A 20,245-nucleotide genomic window follows, 5' to 3' on the forward strand; every position below is an offset into this window, starting at 1 on the left:
TTCTATATAAGTACACACCAGAAGAGGGCATGAGATCCCATTACAGATGGTTGTGAGCCACCATGTGGTTGCTGGGATTTAAACTCAGGACCTCTGGAAGAGCAGTCAGTGCTCTTAACCACTGAGCCATCTCCCCAGCCCAAAAAGCTTTTTCAATAGTAAGCTTTCATATGGCTTTTCAAAAGTCTTCAGTATTAGTTACCCCTCCCCAAATTCCTATTCTAGTTTCCCTTATCTCTCTATAACACTATGTTTTATCTCCCTACCCTTAGGTCCCTTACTAGCTATTCAACCCCTGTAGTTATTTAGATAAACACAAATCTACAGACTGAAAGCTAACATACACATATTATGCTACTTAAGGAAGTTTGCAATAAAATAACATTTAATGGCACATTTCTATAGCTAAAAACCAGTGCTTTGCTTAGCCCTCAACAGAGAAGTTTCTTTGTGCAATAGATGGAAATTAACAGAGACCACAACTGGACAATGTGCAGAGAGTGGGAGACTTTAGAGCACTTAGTCCTAAATAGGATGTTGTCATCAAGTACCTCCCCTCAAGATCCAGAGATCTATTCGGAGGAGGCAGAAAGACTCTTTAAGAGCCAGGGTATGGATGACTCCAGGGAAATAGTGTTTCTCAGACACAACAGGACTGATATACATATGAACTCACAGAGCAGCACAGGTTCAAAGCAGATGAGATCCCAACACTGAGAAGGAAAAGGAGACACAACCAAGAAGCTACTGCAATTGATACCACTGGCAAATGGAAATCAGTTCTCTCCAGTGGAGTGTCCCTTGGTGCATTGTATCAACCATACTCAAAGGCAGGCACCATGCTCAGGAGTTGTTGGCCAACACAAAACAGACTTCATGATTTTTTGTGAGCTTTAATTTGGGTATTTTATGGAGTTTTATTGTATCGTTTTATGTTATACAAAATAACTTTCTTTGATAAATTATCCATGTTATTTGTTCATATCCACCCATGTGTACCATTCACTCGTTTCATGTTCTCTCTCTCTCTCTCTCTCTCTCTCTCTCTCTCTCTCTCTCTCTCTGTCTGTGTGTGTGTGTGTGTGTGTGTGTGTGTCTGTGTGTGTATTAAAACTTCCTGGAACTCAGAGATCTGCCTGCCTCTGCCTCCTATGTGCTGGTCACATACCTTGGCTCAATTTTTGTTCCTTTTTAAAATTATTATTTAAACCTTATTTTAATAGAAGAAATAATTTAATAATTTACAATGATTCTTTCAAATTCATTAATCAGAATAAGTAATACATTTAAAGTATAAAAGCAATGTATAATTAAAGAAAATGACATAATGTAAAGTGATACAAACATAATATCCTAAACAGCATACGTATATCCAATAAAACTAGTAATAAAAATGAATTCATTACAGCATTATGCTATGACCCAGAGAGAGCGGTTAAACCCACAAACAAGCCTCCAAGGACGTCAGCCTTTGGGAGACAGAAGAGTCAAAGGGCTTCTGCTGTAACCACTGCCTCACAACACTCACCTCGCAAGTGCAGGTGACCCTTCGAGGGTGAGGGGCTTCCTGCTGCAGCTGGTACACTACAAGGAGGGAGACATGAAACGTGTCACTTTCCCTTACTCACAGTTCAGAAACACATTACAAGAAACTGGTTACTTTTTATACGCATAAGAAAACTGCTACAGTCCTATTTCCTGCTAAATAAAACTTTGTCATGAACAAAACAAAGACTGTCAACCAAAGTAAAGTTTATCAAATTTTAGGAGAATGAAAGCAGAAAACTCATCATCTACACAAATGTCTTTTGGAATGGTGGTTCTCAATTTGTTGGTCATAACCTATTTGGGGATTAAACACCTTTTCAGAGGGATTGCCTAAGACCATCAGAAAACATATACGTACATTACTACTCATAACAGTGGCAAAATCACAGTTATGAAGTGGCAAGTTATGGTTGGGGTCATCACAACATGAGGTACTGTATTAAAGGGTCACAGCATTAGGAAGGTTGGGAACAAATTGGGGCTGTAATTTTTACACTCTTCTCTATAACCCACTCTTTGTTTTTCCTAATATAAACATCTCTTAAAGTCCATTATTATCAAACATGGGACTAAAATCCGGAGTTATAGGGCAGAGTTAACATATACACTGTTTTTATCTCTCAATTATAATGCAAATCTATTTTCAAATATAATGTCTCTTAAAAACAAAATTTCAGAGATTGAGTTACTAGAATTTACTCAGTTTGGGCAAATTCAGCAAAAGAAAGAATTCAACACACATTACCAAAGGAATGGATAATGTCTATGGTATCTGAAAACAAATCAATGATATCTGAACTGAAAACAGGACCTTTCCAGACTAACATCAGGTTTTAAATTTAAAATGAGAATAAATAAGATTGGTGTTTGTCATAAGCAGCATATAAATACGTTTGTTCTTCAGATTGGTTTTTTTTCTAATTCTAAGTGTGCAATCATATAGGGAAATGAACTTAAATTTATAATGGAGTTAAATACTTACATAGTTTGTCAATATCATCAAATTACCCAGACATCTGACACTTTAGACAATGCATGACTCATTTGAATGAAGTACAATTTTGTAAGATTTATCTCTTGCCACTGTAACTCATATATATCATGGGAACTTATATGAATATAAATAATTGGACAGTATATAAGTGTTTAATTGTACATGTACATAATTAGAACAAATATAGAACTACTCTCTAGATAATATGTATACTACATATAGTATATATCAGTGCTTCTTACTAATGTGAAACATTTACAATAATCCTTGATTGACAGTAAATGTATCATAAAGAATATTATATTTATAATGGTTATTAATATATGCAATTCACTATAATCAGTAATATCATTTTGAGGTCATTACTAGGACGCAGTACTTGGACAATGCTATGATGTAAAAGGAACTGAGTATAAGCAGTTTAGGAGTGCTGAGAGCAGGTAGGGAACAGTCTCCTCAGGGAGGAGCCCACCACTTGGTTATCAATCCCAAATGGTCTGCCCTGCAACATACACAAGTAACGGTATACAAACTTAGCAGGGCACATTTATATATTTAGTAATATTAATGTATAAATGTTATATACATATGTGTATCTAACAACCATTAGTGAAAAAAAGGGGCTATGAACTAAAAGCAAGCAGTGAGGGTACACAGAGGACTGGGGAGTAAAGGGAAGGAGATGATGCAATTGTCAGCTCAAACAATAAAAGAGACAATACAGATACTTTCTAAAGCAATTGAGATTCTATGTTTTACTCTTTAATATTAAAAACCCCCAAACACTTCCTCAGAAATGTCTGAAATTCTGATATAAATATTTCCCTTGGCTTTTTTCTCGTGACTACAAATATCCCAGGGCTGATGTATTAAAATAGTTTTAAATATCTTATTCCACTGAGTTCATCAGAAGTACTTTCTGTGAATCTAGACTAAAGAAATGATGTGACATAATAATCTGAGAACTAACTCCGAGATGCAGAAGAGAGAAGGAGCACTGACATCAAGCCTAGCTTGACAGTGAGGATGTGTGCATCACCCAGAAAGCCTTGCTCCCACCCTCAGGAGCCAAATGTGACAGGAGACCATCCTCTGTCATGCTCCTTTCTGGAAAACATAACGAGAAGGTGAAAATATACTTCACGCCTGCTCTTGTAATTCCTAAAAGATATGCTGACTTCTTTGTCAACAAAATGTTCTAGAAAATACTATCACCTATAAAACTCCAATTATGACAGTTAAGCCATCATCAAGAAGATTTGAAAACAATGTACCATTAGAACCTAAGCAAACGTGATTCCCAGAGTAGGATTTGTGGTTATAATTAGTAGGCGTCTGCCTATCCAGGAAGTAAACAGGAGGGTGAGGCAGTAAGAATCAAGGGCAGCAACACCGCACACCAGAGCCAGTCAAGCTTTTACCCTGTGTTTTTCCTACCATCAAATCACATAGTATTTTCATTTTCTTTTAGTACTTCTAATTGCCCCAAAAGACATGGTTCTATTAGTTAAAGAGAAGTTTTTAGATAAAATACCCCCTAAGTAATATGTATTGTGTGTGTGCGTGCGTGTATTTGGACATTTATAGCAAACACAGCAATTTAGACTCACAGAACATCTGTGAAAAGTTTCATTTAAAAATTGTAAGTGAGAGCCAGATGTGGTGGCACAAGCCTATAAACTCAAAACTTGGAAGACTGAAGCAGGAGCACTACCATGAGGTCAAGTCTAGGCTGAGCCACATAGTGAGTATCAAGTCAGCCACGCCTACACAGCAAGGCCATATGTCAGTTCTCTTCCAGAATAAACAAGTATGCTAAAATCACACACAATAAAAAGGTCTCGCTGATTCCGGCATTTCTCCCTTAGTTTAGAGCTTCTTTGAATTAAAAGTTAGCTGAATTAAAATTGGCAGGCATTAACTATTTGTGGAAAGTTATTAGCTAAATTCAAGATGACAGGAAACACAATTATAGAATATAATATATTTTTAGTCCTGTTAGAAATGTTTGTGCTTATATGTTTATTAATGATATTCCCAGTCCCTAGAAATAATAACAATCAAATTCTGAGATAACAAATGAGTATAATCAGCTTGCATGTGGTTTGTTTGCTTTAAAATTTGAATTTGTTTCAACCATAAAAGTGAAAGAAAATGGGGTTGGGGATTTAGCTCAGTGGTAGAGCGCTTGCCTAGCAAGCACAAGGCCCTGGGTTCGGTTCCCAGCTCCGAAAAAAAGAAAAGAAAAGAAAAAGTGAAAGAAAATTCCTGTTTCTCTCTTAAAAAACAAAACAACAAGTCAGCTGTGACACCATTAGATCCACAGCGGCTATGACAACAACAACAGTTGTTCTGGGCTACCTTCCACTAACCGCACACCCACCCCTCCACTATTTTCCAGTCCGTACACCACACCCATTTGCCAGTTACTACGCATTAAGACTTTTGGTTTATATTTTTTAAGAAGGGTATTAAACATAATCCTGTTTCCCTATTGGTTTATATTTTTAAGATTTTTATGTTCCTGCATTTTTATAAGTTCAACTGAACCAAAACTGGAAAACGTGTAGAGTAAATAAAGTAACTGTCTCAGAGACTCACAGCTAACAGTGGTTGGCCGGGCCCAGCAGCCTGAGAACCTGCAACAGAGGAAAGAACCAACTCCCACAGACCTCTGATGTCCTCTGATGGACCTCTCCATGGATTCCAAGCCACACATATGTGTGCACACAAACACACATGCATATATATATGCACACACCAAGCTAAGTGAACAAAATGTAACTTAAAATATTTCTAAAGAATCACAAAGATTCGTTTCTCACGGAATCACATTGTAAAGGGTGTATCCCACCAGGCTCCACCAAAATCCATCGTACACAGAAACAGTCGATGTTAAACCACCCACTGTATATGTAATGCAGAAAAATAAAGTATAAATCTCGACTAAATTTTAAGAAGTCTTTTGATAACTAGATTTAAGTCATAAAGAAAGATTCTAAATGCACTGTTAATTGAAAACTGTCAACAGAATCGCCACAGACCGCTCCCTTTTATAAACAAAGAAGCAATTTTAAAATCATTTTTTACCTGCTTTTACTGATTTTCGGCTAACACAGACCCCCTCGTCTATCATTTATATATTCTTTTTGTCACATCATCAAGATCAGAATAATTAAACTGCTCAAAGCCTTAGTTTCTGCATGCATAGCTTTATCAGCTGTTCCAACAAATCATCTTGAGTTCCACTGCCTGGAATTCTGTAAAACAGATGAGCTGCACTACAGACATTAAACCACACAGAGCTCTGCAGAAACACATTCTACCATAAGTATTCTTTTTATGTTAATCTCAAACTTTGCTGTGAATAATTACTTACAAAAATATTATAATCCACATAATTAAATTTATGTATATACTTACAGTAAGATTTCCAAACAGGAGGTCTATATTCATCTGTATCTGAAAGAATAAATTATCAAATTAGTATTGCTGAATAGTTATATTTAAATAAGATGCTAAATCACTCAGTACATATACTGTGCTCTATCTGTCCTGGTGCTAGGCACTAAAATGCAGTTTTTAGCCTTGATCCTTATTTTCTTAAAAATACGTTTAAAGATTATTCAAAAAAGTTATGGTATCTACTCAGTTACACAGCATAAAAAAATCATAGTTAATTTTTACTTTTAATAATCATTTTTAATAGCTATCAAATTATAGTCAATAAAGCTCCTATTGATTTAGGCTTAATGCTCATTTCACCAAAAAAATTCCTCAAATCATTGGAATTTTTCCTCTCCAGTCCAATTGACTACATAATGTTAACCTTCACAGATGTTCCTCTGTTTTTCCCTTTGCTTTTGCAGAATTCTTGTATAACTAGTTAACTACTAACATGAAGAGAGGAGAGTACAAGGAACAGATCCTAGTCCTCAAATGTCCCAGACAATCAAAATCAGGAAATGAGAAATGCTCCCATGGAAGAGAATGTCCCCAGGGACCAACAAGGAACAGGATGTGAACATCTGCTCTTCAAGTCCATTTCCTTCACTCCCTTGAGTTTAAGGAGGCAGTGGAAGGAGATGGGAATCCAGGCCCATGAAGGGAATGGGATAAAGTAACAAGAGATAGGCAAACAGCCAAGTGTGCTCTAAATCTCACTGACTGTGGAAGGCTAAGGAGTCATTTGCCAGCCAAAGCTTGTGCAAGTCTATGGAGCCAAATGAACAGAATATTTCTAATGTGGAAAGAGGCGGCTGGTTACATCACCTGGCTCTGCTGGTGTCTAAAATGAACCCATTAGGAAATCTAGTCCTCAAGGAGACAAGAAAAATCCTGAAAAGTTTATTGAGGTTAAACCTGGCGCTGAAGTATAATGATCATAGATTCAAAACAATTCTCAACCTTTAAAATGCAACATCACACTTGGTTTATGATGTGCTACTATAAATCACACAGTGTCAGAGGGACACAGCAAAACTACTAACACTGGACTTAGGGCATAAAATGAAAAGTACTTGAATCATGTAGAAACTGCTTAGCAACCTAGAAAAGTATTCAAATATGCCTGCTAATATGCAAATATAATATTCATATAAATAAATATTTTTAAATGATAATTAAAGCTAGGTGTGCTAGCATACACCTCTAATCCTAGCACTCATGAGTCAGAGGCAGGCAAGTCTCTTTAAGAGTTCTAGGCTGGTCTTGTCAGCACAGCAAGTTCTAGGCTAGCCAGTGATACGTAGTGCTACCCTGTCTCAAAATATAAAAATAAAATTTAAAAATGGTAATAAAAATTTAGGCTGAAACGAAATCCTAATGTGATATATAGAGACATACATAGTGTATAAACTGATGTATGACCACGCTGTGATATGTTTAAGGGAAGTTTCTACTGTGGATATGAGAGGGGATAGCTGGAGACATGCGGGAGAGTCAGAGCAGAGAGAGAAGTAGAAGGAACATAACCAAGGTTTTCTGCAAGAGAGAGACCAGCAGGGAACAGAGAACAGAGAAAACATTGGGAAAAGCAGGAGTGGGGGACATAGCAAGAAGAGTAGGACCAGCTGTGGGGATGGGAGCCAGGGAGCTGAAAGGAGTTTAGGGGAGGAGGTGAGAAGGGCTAGGAGGCTAGCATGGACTTTGAGACTGGCACTTGAGATGCTGAGGAGACTAGAGGTCAGCATGGGCTCTGACATGCTGATAGGAGCCACAGGTAATAATCATATGTCCCTTCAGTCAGAGGTAAGGGAAATCACTCCTTTTGATAATGGGAACCAGTTTCACAAGTTCCTGAGGAATGATGGCTTTCATCTAACCCTAGATATCTTATTATAGTCCAGGTTGAGATCATTTCTGGGTATTTGGACTGACTTTTGGGGTTTGTGGAGTTGGAGTTTCCTTTGAACCTGACAATATGAACATATGCTGTGGATATTAATTATATTAACTTTGCTTGAATGAGTTCATTTGCATTTTTCAATACTAAGAAAATCCTGCTTCTAACTCTTCATTAACAATACATAAACATTGCTATTTTGTCAGTCAGTCTTTAGGAATATGATGTGTAGTCACTCACCTGAGTGCTTCTAACAGCAGAATATAAATTCACTATCTTGATACTCATAGTACAATGTCTTAGGGCTACTATTACTGTGATGAAACACCACAACCAAAAGCAACTTGGGGAAGAAAGGGTTTATGTGGCTTACATATTCTGAGTCACAGTCTGTTTAGGGAAACCAACACAGGAACTGGGAAGGAATCAGAAGAGCGAGCTGACACAGAGGCCATGGAGTAGTGCTACTTGTTAGCCTGCTCCTAATTGCTTGCTCAGCAACTTTCCTATAGAAACCAGGACCACCACACCACCATCCACATCAAACTAATTAAATGCAATTTTTCCACCTGCTCGACTACAGCCTGACCTTATGGAGGCATTTTTTTTTTTTTTTTTTTTTTTTTTTTTTTCTTTTTTTCCAGAGCTGGGGACCCGAACCCAGGGCCTTGTGCTTGCTAGGCAAGCGCTCTACCACTGAGCCAAATCCCCAACCCCAATGGAGGCATTTTCTTGATGACACTAGCCTGTGTCGAGTTGACACAACACTAGCCACCTGAGTCCGCATCTGAGCTCTGAACTCTGAAGCATACAAGTAATCTACCATGTGCAAGATGCCATGTGGGACAGAAAAGAGAGTGGGCACAAAACCAGACGGAGCCCTTCTGTGGCTGACTTAAAAGGGAACTCAGTAGCCTAGCTTTGGAGCTAGCAGAGCATGCGTCATGCAGGTAAAGGATGGCATTTGTGCCATCACAACGTAGTCTCCAGTTCTACCAGTCACAGGACTGGCACAACACCAACCAGAAACTCTGTATTTCACAAATGACATCTTGCCAAATTACTGAGGAGGTGTCCCCCACTTCCCATTCTGGCTGCAAATACGCAGTCCTCTAAAGTTGTTCACAGTGCTTACAAGTGCTTACTTCACCTCTGTCCCAGTGCCCTAGGATCCTTCTAACCTGTTTTTACAGACTCTTCAATTTACAGAACTATTGCCAAGGTCACTGAGAAGTACAGCTTTCCCCTTTAGCTCCCAGGAAATAATCTGGGTTTCCCTGGGATGCCCAGAGAATAGCAATACAATTGAGGCTGCAGCTTTTGGACGGAACCAGTTGACCAGCCACAAGGTGATATGTGTGTGGCAAAGTGCCATAAGTTTCTGAGTAACGATATAGAAAGAGCTTCTCTTCTGGGTGGAAGCACTCCCTGAACTGTCATTCAGAAATGAAGGAAGAGCATGTCCTCACTCAGGACGGGGGGCAGCAGGAGCCCCACTTCAGTATTTGTCCTGCACCTGCTTCAAGTATTTCTTCTCTCTGGGCTGAACTTAATTTGTATCCTTCCCATGGAGCAAATCATAATGGCAAGTGTACAGGTTAATTCAGTGGGTGCTGGGTGCTGGTGGGTCCTTCATGAATTAAGAGACCGTGATAGTCAGTCATCTGAGAGCACTATGCCTACTTGCACTTGGAATTAGAAGAGAGGAAAGTCAGAAGGTGACTGCTCTAGGCTTTATCTGCTAGTGATCCAGCACACTGGCTCAAAGCTACCACTGACAGAGGTGGAAATGGCCTGTAGTGTGGCTCTCAGCTGCTACAGAGGTTTACGTTCTAGCTTGTAGGTCCCCTTCTGTCTTGGTAGCTCCCTGGAACTTTAAGCCACCAGGGAATTCTAAGCTTCTCATCCTTATCTCTTCACAACCCCATCTTCTTCAGTAGCCCTCCTTTTCTCAGCTGCCTCAGCTCCCTACAGTTTCTGCTCTCTGGATTTTTCAGTCAAGTTCCTGTTGCAACAGCTGCTGTTACAGCTGTCAGCACTGCTACAATCATTCCCCTCCCCCTCCTCTTGTTGTCAGCACCTAAGCCTGCCTTACCAACCACCAGGATCACAATCACACAAGAAAAGACCACTCAAGACTTCTCCTTTCGTTGGGCTTCCCCTTTGAGTACCAGTGAGCAGGTCTGAAGGCTTGATTGAAGATGATTCAGAATGCAACCTCAATAGAGACAGGAAGGCCTAGTGGCATGGGAATGAAGGATTGTAATTATGCCAATCACAATAAGCTTCCAGTTCCACTGCTCTTTCATAACAACCAACCAGAAGTCCTATACTACACCAATCACTGCCTGCCTTCTGGCTGAGGAGGAGTCCACCTGTTCCCAGCCTAAGAGTTCCCAATGTTTACCAGTGCCTCAGAGAGAGTGAACCCTTCCAACCTGTTATACAAGCTCTTCATCTACAGAATTATTGCTAAAGTCAGGGAGAGCATTTTTGGGGGAACTCTAAACTCTTATATAGGAAGCAAAAGATAATACCTCCATCAATGGTAGTGGGTGGTCCACACCTTTGACCCCTGCACTTGCAGAAGGATCTCTGAATTCTAGGCCAGCATGGTCTACAGAGCAAGTTCCAGGACAGCCAAGATTACACAAAGACCCTGTCTCAAAAAAAAAAAAAAGATTTCTGAAATTCAAAATTAAAAGGTATGTCACACAAAAGCCCTGTATCAAGTCCCAGGAATAAGAGGTATTGACTCCTAAAGAAAACTGGTCTTTAAGAAGGATTAATTTATGTAATTATATTTTAACTTCAAAAAATAAATTTAATTAATAATAAAATAAAACATCTTAAGTAAAAAAGAAATATTAATTGAAAATGGTAATTGCAAGCTCCAGTGAAGACTGCCATGCTTATTAGGTGGGAAAGCTCTAATACAGGCTGACCTCAGGCTCCTGCCACACTACATTGTTAAGGAAATGAGTGAACCAGATACTTGCACTTCTGAATTCACTGCTGTCACTGCTGTGGTCCTGGTCCTGGTCTGACAGCATCCTAGCCTATCAGAGTCATACAGTAGCTATCAACCAACAGAGCAAAGTTGGGCTTCAATTCTGGCAAATAATAGCAAACAAACAAGGACAATATGGTGTAGCTGTTCAGTGTCACCAGGCCTGATAACCTGATATCCTTTGATTCATGGAGTCCACATGGTATAGAAAGAATTGACTTCTGAAAGTTGTCCTCTGACCATTATGTATACACCATGGACTACGTTCTGTTAAACAGCACCAATCTCTCTGGGATCTGGAAGAGGAACTCTAAGACTAAAGAGGCCTCTTGGGGTTCAGCCCTGGAGGACACACATGCAGGGGGAGGCTGGATTATTTACTAGCTGTAACCCTGAGTACACGCAAAGGAGTCTGCTCGGTTTATGTGGCAGTGTGCCAGTTCTGTCTGCTTCTCTTTGAAGACCATTTCTGTATTTCTCGCTTACTGTTAAAGTCAATAATGTTTAAATAATACTAGTATACATTGTCATTGAAATATTACTCATAATAATCAAAAGCAAAGGGCATCATTCTGTACAGGAGCACTTGCCTAGCATGCATGAAGGCCTGGACTCCATCCCTAGGACTGGAGGTGGAAAGTGGTAGGGCTGTAGACAGACAAAAGCTGGCTGAACGTGACAAACATGCCAACAGCTAGAAGTTAAGCTAAACAACTCCAATTGGGAGACTCCATTTCTCTGTTAGCCTGTTCCCTAAAATAGTTTAAGCCTTATAATGCAGTGCCTGTCAATCTCACTGGCTTCAGAATCTGCATTCTAAAAAGCTATTAGTATCTGTTGATTTCAGTTGATCCATTATCCCAAATGCTGGGGATATCCATAGTACTTCAGATTTCAGATCTTGTCACACATGGGACACAGACACACACAGAGTAAGGTGTATCTTGGGGATGAGAAAAGTCTAAACACAATGTCATGATGTTTCATGTACGTTACACACAAACTAAAGGCAATTTTACATGTTTATAGCATCTGCTTTGACTATGGTCTGTCATATGAGATCAGGTATGCAAATTTTCATGTCTGGCATCAAGTCAGTACTCAAAACTGTTGGATTTGTAAGATTTTGAATTAGGGGTATCCAACTATGAGTAATGGTATTCATCAGATAAAAAATTAAAACAGAAATTCTGATAGTATTTTTTCAGTTCATTTAAAAGTAATAAACTCACACTCAGCAAGTAAAAGTATTTGCCAAGCAAGTCTGACAACATCATGAGTCTGATTCCCAGAACTCACAGTGGAAGGAGAGAACAGAATCCTAAAATGTCTTCTAGGTAGAGGTGGGTGGCACAAGCCTTTAGTCCCAGCACTTGGAGGCAGAGGCAGGTGGATCTCTGAGTTCAAAGCTACCCTGGTCTACAGAGTTAATTCTAGGACAGCCAGGGGTACACAGAGAAACCCTGTCTGGTGGTTTAAAGGGAAGTTGTCCTCTGACTGCCACCATGTGCTGTGTAAGATGTGCCCATCATTATACACGATAATGATAGATAATAAGGTTATTACATATTAATATTTTATGACTGTTATTTTCAAAACAAGAACTGGTCATCCTTGGAGAACAATTTACTGCTATTGGATAGTGGAAGTAAAGAGTTCATTGTCTTAAGTGATGTGGCCACTGGTGAGTCCCCATGGTCCGCCATGGACACAATCACACCCATACTCATGTTGAAGGCCCTGAATTCAGTGAGTCACAACACAAAAACAAAAACTGGTCAAAGTGGGAGGAAGTCTTGCAGAAAGAAGAGGAGGGAGAGTGAAAGGTGGAAAAATAGGATAAGGCTATATGATCAGTGTACTACATATGGGTAAGAAATTGCCAAAGTGTAAATTTAACTTAAAAAAGAAAAAAAATTCTAAAAAGAAAGCAAATCTGTTAAACACTTAGCAAATCATTTAGTATTGATCCTGGCTATAAGAATCTAGACATCCCTACCTATACCAATGGTCAGTCACACTGCAGCATCCATGTAACTGCTCAAACTACTTGAGAAAGGCTAGATGTCTTAGAATTATCATGAAAAATATTATTGATTTTGTGAGAATTTCAGGGTCCCTAGGTTGCACTCTGATAATGATTATTCTAAACCACCATTTCTTCAATGTATTAAGGGAACATGGTAAAGTAAGGTAAGAGACCTTCCACCTGATAAGAACATATACAAAAAAAAACTAATGGGGACAGAAGGTTGGAAACCCTGTATTCTGTTAGCACAGAGCAGTAGGTAATTGAAATAGAATTATCAAGAAGATAATTCAGTAGATTCCGATATCCATGGGTGTCATAAAAGCTCTTGGCATCTCTTTGATTTCATCAGAAAATCTACCCAGACTCCCATCATTAGAGCACAACTGGGAATGAGAACCAGACAACATATGACTCATGAGCAGCTTTTTAACATAGCCCTGGCATGGTGTAGGTGACAAGCATGTGTAGGGGGAGGTGCTGATAGTAAGGTCTGGTTCCCTAATTGGCTCTTGATTTGGTCAAAAAGAAGGTGGGACCTGTTGCTGGGCAAATGGTGGAGGTGGGACTTCCCTGGGTCCCAGGAGGAAAAAGGAGCCATAGGGCAAGAAAGGGGGCTTTTGTGCTGTCGTGCATTGGAGAGCAGAAAGCAGCCATCACGTAAGGCCTTAGGGCGGCGAGGGCCTGCAGGCTCCACTGTGGGCAGCACTGAGGAGCTTAATGGGAGCTGATACAGGCTAACTAGTAAGTTTAGGACAGGAGGCTCTGTGCCCAGCAACTGTGCTATCTGGCATGTTCTAAATTAATAAAGCTGTGTGCGTATTTTTCATCCACAGAGCATAGGTGGCAGAGAGAAAGAAAGGCCGGCTGCACGGCGAAGCTAGCTGGGAGGAACAAAAGAGAAGCCAAGTGGGAGCCAGTGGAACCCAGACTGCAGCTCCTGGTTTTCCTGGATTGGGGGATGGTTATGATCAATCCTGGGCTAAGTCAGATGGAGCAAATGGAACTGGGAGAGGTCTGAGTGCAGGCCGAGCTCCCACAAAAGGCAGTAGCACGTTTTTAAAATTATAGGCAACAAGCATGAGGGAAATAGGAGACAGTCTACAGAACAGAAGAAACATTTATAAACCATATGCCTGGCAAAGAATTAACATGCAGAAGCTAAGCATGGTGGCTCATGTCAATAATTGCAACACTCTGGGAGGCAAGGTAAGAGGATTATGATGTCAAGGCTCGCCTAGACCACATGGCTAGATTCTGTCTCCCAAAACAAGGCAAACTCGACATATTCAGAATATGTAAGGAGCTCCAAAAACTCAATAGCCAAAACCCACATGACCCAATTCTGAAACTAAGTGACAGTCTTAAACAGTATTTCTCAGAAGACATCGAAATGGCCACGGCAAACACTTACATCACTAACAACGAGCGAATCACATACATTATTTTAAGTTTTTAAACCAAACTGTACAGATTTAACTATTTGGAGGATCAGGAAAACATGGAAATTGATCAGGCAAACCGGCCTTTAACAAAGCCCATGTGGGGCTTGGCAAAGCCTCCTGAATGAACACACATCCGCAGGCACTCCCACTGTGAGGTTCAGAAGAGCACGCAGTTCTGTAATGAACTTACACATAGGAAAGCTCTGCCTTTCTTCTGTAATCTTCTACTTCCTAATATAAGACCGCACATGTCAAGCATTTGGTATAGAAAAAAATAGATTCTTAAATTTCTCCCTGATTTTGACTAGCTCCTAGAACTGTGAATTTAAAAAATCCACATGGAATTTTTTAAACCTAAAGGTAAACATTTTTATAGGACTTAGTGTTACATTTTTTTGTTGCATGGAATCTGCCATATTGTCTTTTTTTTTTTTTTACATTCGAATATTTTAGGATACCCATTTTTCCCTTAAAAATATTTTAAGTGAAATATTTCAAGATATTACCTGTGCCTATAGGCAGAGATTTTTTAAATCCACAGTAAAACAGCTAGGGTAATTCTTTTGATATTTTATAATAGTAACTATGGTCTCTTAAGAGACATTTTTCAAAAGTGCTTATTTATTTAGTGGTTGGCAGGACTCTATTTATAAATATCCTAATGTCCTGATTCTTTGAGATTAAAACAGTGTATGATCAAATCTTTATACTTTTTCCAAATAGACCCTGTTTGTACCTAGTATTAATATATCTTTTAACAACATTGACAGATGTTGTTAAAGATGGCTGAATATGAAAGAAAATTCACTTCAACTATCTCATTCTTTTTATCAAATCCAGCTCTGCGTACCGGTGCATTCTGTCTTACTCTTTGGTTTTGGCTTATGAGGATAAACTTGCTAAACTTCCCATTAGAAAGGGTGAGTGGTCCCTGCAGAGCAAACTGGAATGCTGAAGTTACGTTGTTCTTTTCAAAGATCCGAGCCAAACAACTTTTAATCCATACAGAAGATATTCTTTAAAAGATGACACTCAATTTTAAATAGTTTATACTAATGATTCACGAACACTTTAAACATATTTACTCAAGGTGCTTCTGATTTTAAAACAATTAATTTTGACTTCTGTAATAATATTTACAGCTGGGGATGTAGCTCAGATTGTAGACTCAGGGCCTGGTTCTACACCCCCAACAGCACAGAAACCATAAATCCAGCACTCAAAAGGCATATCCAGAAAGGTCAAAAGTTCAAGTCCTATCTCAGATACACAGAGATTTCAAGATTGGCCTGGGATACAGAAGACCCTAACTCAGTTTTTTGGGTTTTTTTTGTTTGTTTGTTTTTAAAAAAAAAACATTTCTTCCCTGCACTGTTTTAATCTAAACTGGCAAGGCACTGATGAGGAGGAGCCCTGCCCACTGTCACTCTGTCTACACAGTATCCAGACATGGCAAAAATAATGACATGAACACAAAACTGTGTTGTAATAAACTAAGCATTTAAAACAAGAGCATTCCAACAATAAATACCAAATGCGTTACTGTTAGTGCTTGAGAGAGTCACAGGAAAATAAGCCTTTACAAGCAGTTTCCTGGAAATCAATTTACAGTAAGTAAAAGAATTTTAATAGTATATACAATTTAAAGCTAGCAAGAAAGCATTCAAAATTGAGCTTTACTAAATTTCTACATATTCAACATCTTAACTGTACATTTTTCCTAGAAGCTGATTATTTCAACTAAAATAATTAAAATTGGGCCTGCAAAGTCACAGTTAAATCCGGTCAGTTAATTCACTGTCAGAAGTAGTCAAACTGATAAAGCTAACAACTGACAAGTAGGATTTCATAAATCCCATTAAAAATCCAAACAAAGTAAGTCATGATGGCACATGTATTTGATTCCAGAACTCAGGAGGCAGAGACAGGTGGATATCTGTGAGTTTGAGGCCAGCCCGGTCTACAGAAAGAGTTAGTTCCAGAATATCCAGGGCTCCACAGAGAAATCCTGTCTCAAAAAAACAAAACAAAACAAAAAACCCAAAAGCTTCTAAACAACAAAAGAAACAATCAACAGAGTAGAGAAGAAGCCCACAAATTGGAGAGAATCTCTGCTAGCTATATATCTAAAGGAAGATGAAAATCCAGAACATAGAAACACATAGAAACAAATTCAAATACCAAGGAAACAAACTAAGTGGATAATCTTTCTACTCATCTGAGACTTTTGAGTTCTCAAAAGAAGTTTAAAATATATATACACACACACACACACACACACACACACACACAAACTAAAAAATACCTCAAAAATGTTCATTATCTCTAGTCATTAAGGAAATACAAATTATATAACTTTAAGAATTCAACGGGGTTGGGGATTTAGCTCAGTGGTAAAGTGCTTGCCTGTAAGCGCAAGGCCCTGGGTTTGGTCCTCAGCTCTGAAAAAAAAAAAAAAAAAAAAAAATTCATCTTACCCAGTCAGAATGACAAAGATATTTTTTGGCGCTTTAAGTTGGGATTCTTCACAATCTACACATAATAGTCAAAATGTCAAATGCACAAAACAAAGAATATTAAAAGCAGTAAGGAAAAAAGGTCAAGTAACATATAAAGGCAGACCTATCAGATTTACACCAGACTTCTCAACAGAGACTATGAAAGCTAGAAGATCCTGGGCAGATATCATACAGACCCTAAGAGAACATAAATGCCAGTCCAGGCTACTATATCCAGCAAAACTCTCAATTAACATAGATGGAGAAACCAAAATATTCCATGACAAAATCAAATTTACACAATATCTTTCCACAAATCCAATCCTACAAAGGATAATAGATGGGAAACTCCAACACAAGGAAGGAAATTACACCCTAAAAAAAAGCAAGAATCTTCTTTCAACTAACCCAAAAAAAGATAGCCACACAACATAATTCCACTTCTAACAACAAAAATAACAGGAAACAACAGTCATTGGTCCTTAATATCTCAATGGACTCCTTAATATCAATGGACTCAATTCTCCAATAAAAAGACATAGACTAACAGACTGAATACGTAATACCCAGCATTTTACTGTATACAGGAAACACACCTCAATGACAAAGACAGACAATACTTCAGAGTAAAAAGTTGGAAAACAATTTTCCAAGCAAATGGTCCCAAGAAACAAGCTGGAGTAGCCATTCTAGTATCAAATAAAATCAACTTTCAACCAAAAGTTATGAAAAAAGATAAGGAAGGACACTTCATATTCATCAAAGGAAAAATCCACCAAAATGAACTCTCAATTCTGAATATCTATGCTCCAAATGCAAAGGCACCTACATTCATAAAAGAAACCTTACTAAACCTCAAAGCATGCATTGCACCTCACAAAATAATAATGGGAGACTTCAACACCTCACTCTCCTCAATGGACGGATCATGGAAAGAGAAACTAAACAGAGACACAGAGAAACTAACAGAAGTTATGAACCAAATGGATTTAACAGATATCTACGGAACATTTCATCCTGAAACAAAAGAATATGCCTTCTTCTCAGCACCTCAGGGTACCTTCTCCAAAACTGACCATATAATCTGTCACAAAACAGGCCTCAACAGATACATGAAGACTGAAATAATTGCATGCATCTTATCACATCACCATGGAATAAGGCTGGTTTTCAATAACAAAAACTACAGAAAGCCCACATACACATGGAAGCTGAACAATACTCAATGATAACCTGGTCAAGGAAGAAATAAAGAAAGAAATTAATGACTTTTTAGAATTTAATGAAAATGAAATCACAGCATACCCAAACTTATGAGACAGAATGAAAGCCGTGCTAAGAGGAAAACTCATAGCCCTGAGTGCCTCCAAAAAGGAACTGGACCATACACTAGCAGCTTGACAGCACACCTAAAAGCTCTAGAACAAAAAGTAGCAAATACACCAAAGAGGAGTAGATGGCAGGAAATAATCAAACTCAGAGCTGAAATCAACCAAGTAAAAACAAAAAGAACTATACAAAGAATCAACAAGACTAGATGCTGGTTCTTTGAGAAAATCAACAAGATAGATAAACTCTTAGCCAGACTAACCAGAAGGCCCAGAGAGTATCCAAATCAACAAAGTGAAAAGTGAAGGGGCTGGAGAGATGGCTCAGTGGTCAAGAGCACTGACTGGTCTTCCAGAGGTCCTGAGTTCAATTCCCAGCACCCACATGGTGGCTCACAACCATCTATAATGGGATCTGATACCTTCTTCCAGTGTGTTTGAAGACAGCAACAGTGAACTCACATATATAAAATAAATAATCTTTAAAAAGAAAAGAAAAATGAAAAGGGAGACATAACAGAATCTGAGGAAATTAAAAAAAATCATCAGATCCTACTACAAAAGCCTATACTGAACAAAACTTGAAATTCTGGAGGAAATGGACAATTTTTAGAAAGATATCAGGTACCAATGTTAAATCAGGATTGGATAAACAATCTAAACAGTCCCATAACTCCTAAAGAAATAGAAGCTGTCATTAAAAGTCTCCCAAACGGGGCTGGAGAGATGGTTCAGTGGTTAAGAGCACTGCCTACTTTTCCTGAGGTCCTGAGTTCAAATCCCAGCAACCACATCGTGGCTCACAACTATCAATACTGAGAACTGATGCCCTTTTCTGGTGTCTGAAGACAGCTACAGTGTACTTATATATAATAAATTAAAAAAAAAAGTCTCCCAACCAAAAAAAGCCCAGGACAAGATGGGTTTAGTGCAGAATTCTATGAGACCTCCATGCAAGACCTAATACCAGTACTCTCCAAACTATTCCAAAAAATAGAAACAGAAGGAACACTACCTAATTCCTTCTATGAAGCCACAATTACGCTTATACTTCAACCACACAAAGACCCAACAAAGAAAGAAAACTTCAGACCAATTTCCCTTATGAATGATCCATTCTTATTCACCCTGTATAAAGCTCAAGTCCAAGGTAGATCAAGGACCTCCACATAAAACCAAATACACTCAAACTAATAGAAGAAAATGTGGGGAAAAGCCTCAAACACATGGGCACTGGGGAAATTTTCCTGAACAAAACACCATTCTCTAAGATCAAGAATGGACAAATGGGATCTCATAAAATTGCAAAGCAGGGGGAGGAGGGAGAGGATAGGGAGTTTATGGGCAGGAAACCAGGAAAGGGGATAACATTTGAAATGTGAATAAAAACATATCCATAAAACAAACAAAAGAACTATCCCTATTGAAGTGTCACTGACAGGACAGCCTAAACATGAGCTGAACAAGGACAACATCCAGAGATATGCTAATTTGGATGGCAGGGAACAGGGACAGTGGGGGGTGGGGACACAGAGGACAGAACACAATAGGAGGTCAGAGACTAGATGTGGACTCAGAAGGCCTCAACTCTACATAATGAAGGACAGGCAACTAAGAAATGCTGAGAGTGGGAGAAATAGTCTTCCCCAGAGAAGAACACAACAATTGGTGAATTGGTTATCCAATAACAAATGGTCAGTCCTGAAAACATACATTCAATTAACATACTACAGACAAGGTCATATAGTTAGAAATATATGTATGTACACATATGCATGTAACAACAATTAAGGAAAAAGGCTGTGAGTTTGAAAGGGGCAAGGAAGGTACATGGGAGGACTTGGAGAAAGGGAAAGAATAATTAATTTCAAAAATAAAAAATAAGTAACTAAATCATTTGAAATTGTTCCAACTTGAAAATTGATGCCATGGTCCAACTGCAACAGAAAAAAAAAAAACCTATAAATTAACCCCCAAAGTGATTATTTTTAATTCTTCAGGAAATCCCACAAGTGTTGATATGTTGGATAGAAGGGGTGAGGGGATCTG

General features: G+C 38.7%; 1 protein-coding gene across 2 annotated transcripts in view; it reads right to left on the reverse strand.

Annotated features, from left to right (window-relative positions):
- The window catches only part of Chn1 (chimerin 1), a 152,968-nt gene that overhangs the window by 101,877 nt on the left and 30,846 nt on the right, over nucleotides 1–20,245 (reverse strand). For both annotated transcript variants that reach the window (XM_032903501.1, XM_032903500.1), the window contains exons 2-3: nucleotides 5,966–6,004; nucleotides 1,529–1,584 (exon numbers count right to left, since the gene is read on the reverse strand). In XM_032903501.1, coding sequence (XP_032759392.1) covers nucleotides 1,529–1,584; nucleotides 5,966–6,004 — 95 coding nt within the window. The remainder of the gene's footprint in view (nucleotides 1–1,528; nucleotides 1,585–5,965; nucleotides 6,005–20,245) is intronic.

The sequence above is a fragment of the Rattus rattus genome, chromosome 5, assembly GCF_011064425.1.
Source record: "Rattus rattus isolate New Zealand chromosome 5, Rrattus_CSIRO_v1, whole genome shotgun sequence".
Classification (NCBI taxonomy): Eukaryota; Metazoa; Chordata; class Mammalia; order Rodentia; family Muridae; genus Rattus; species Rattus rattus.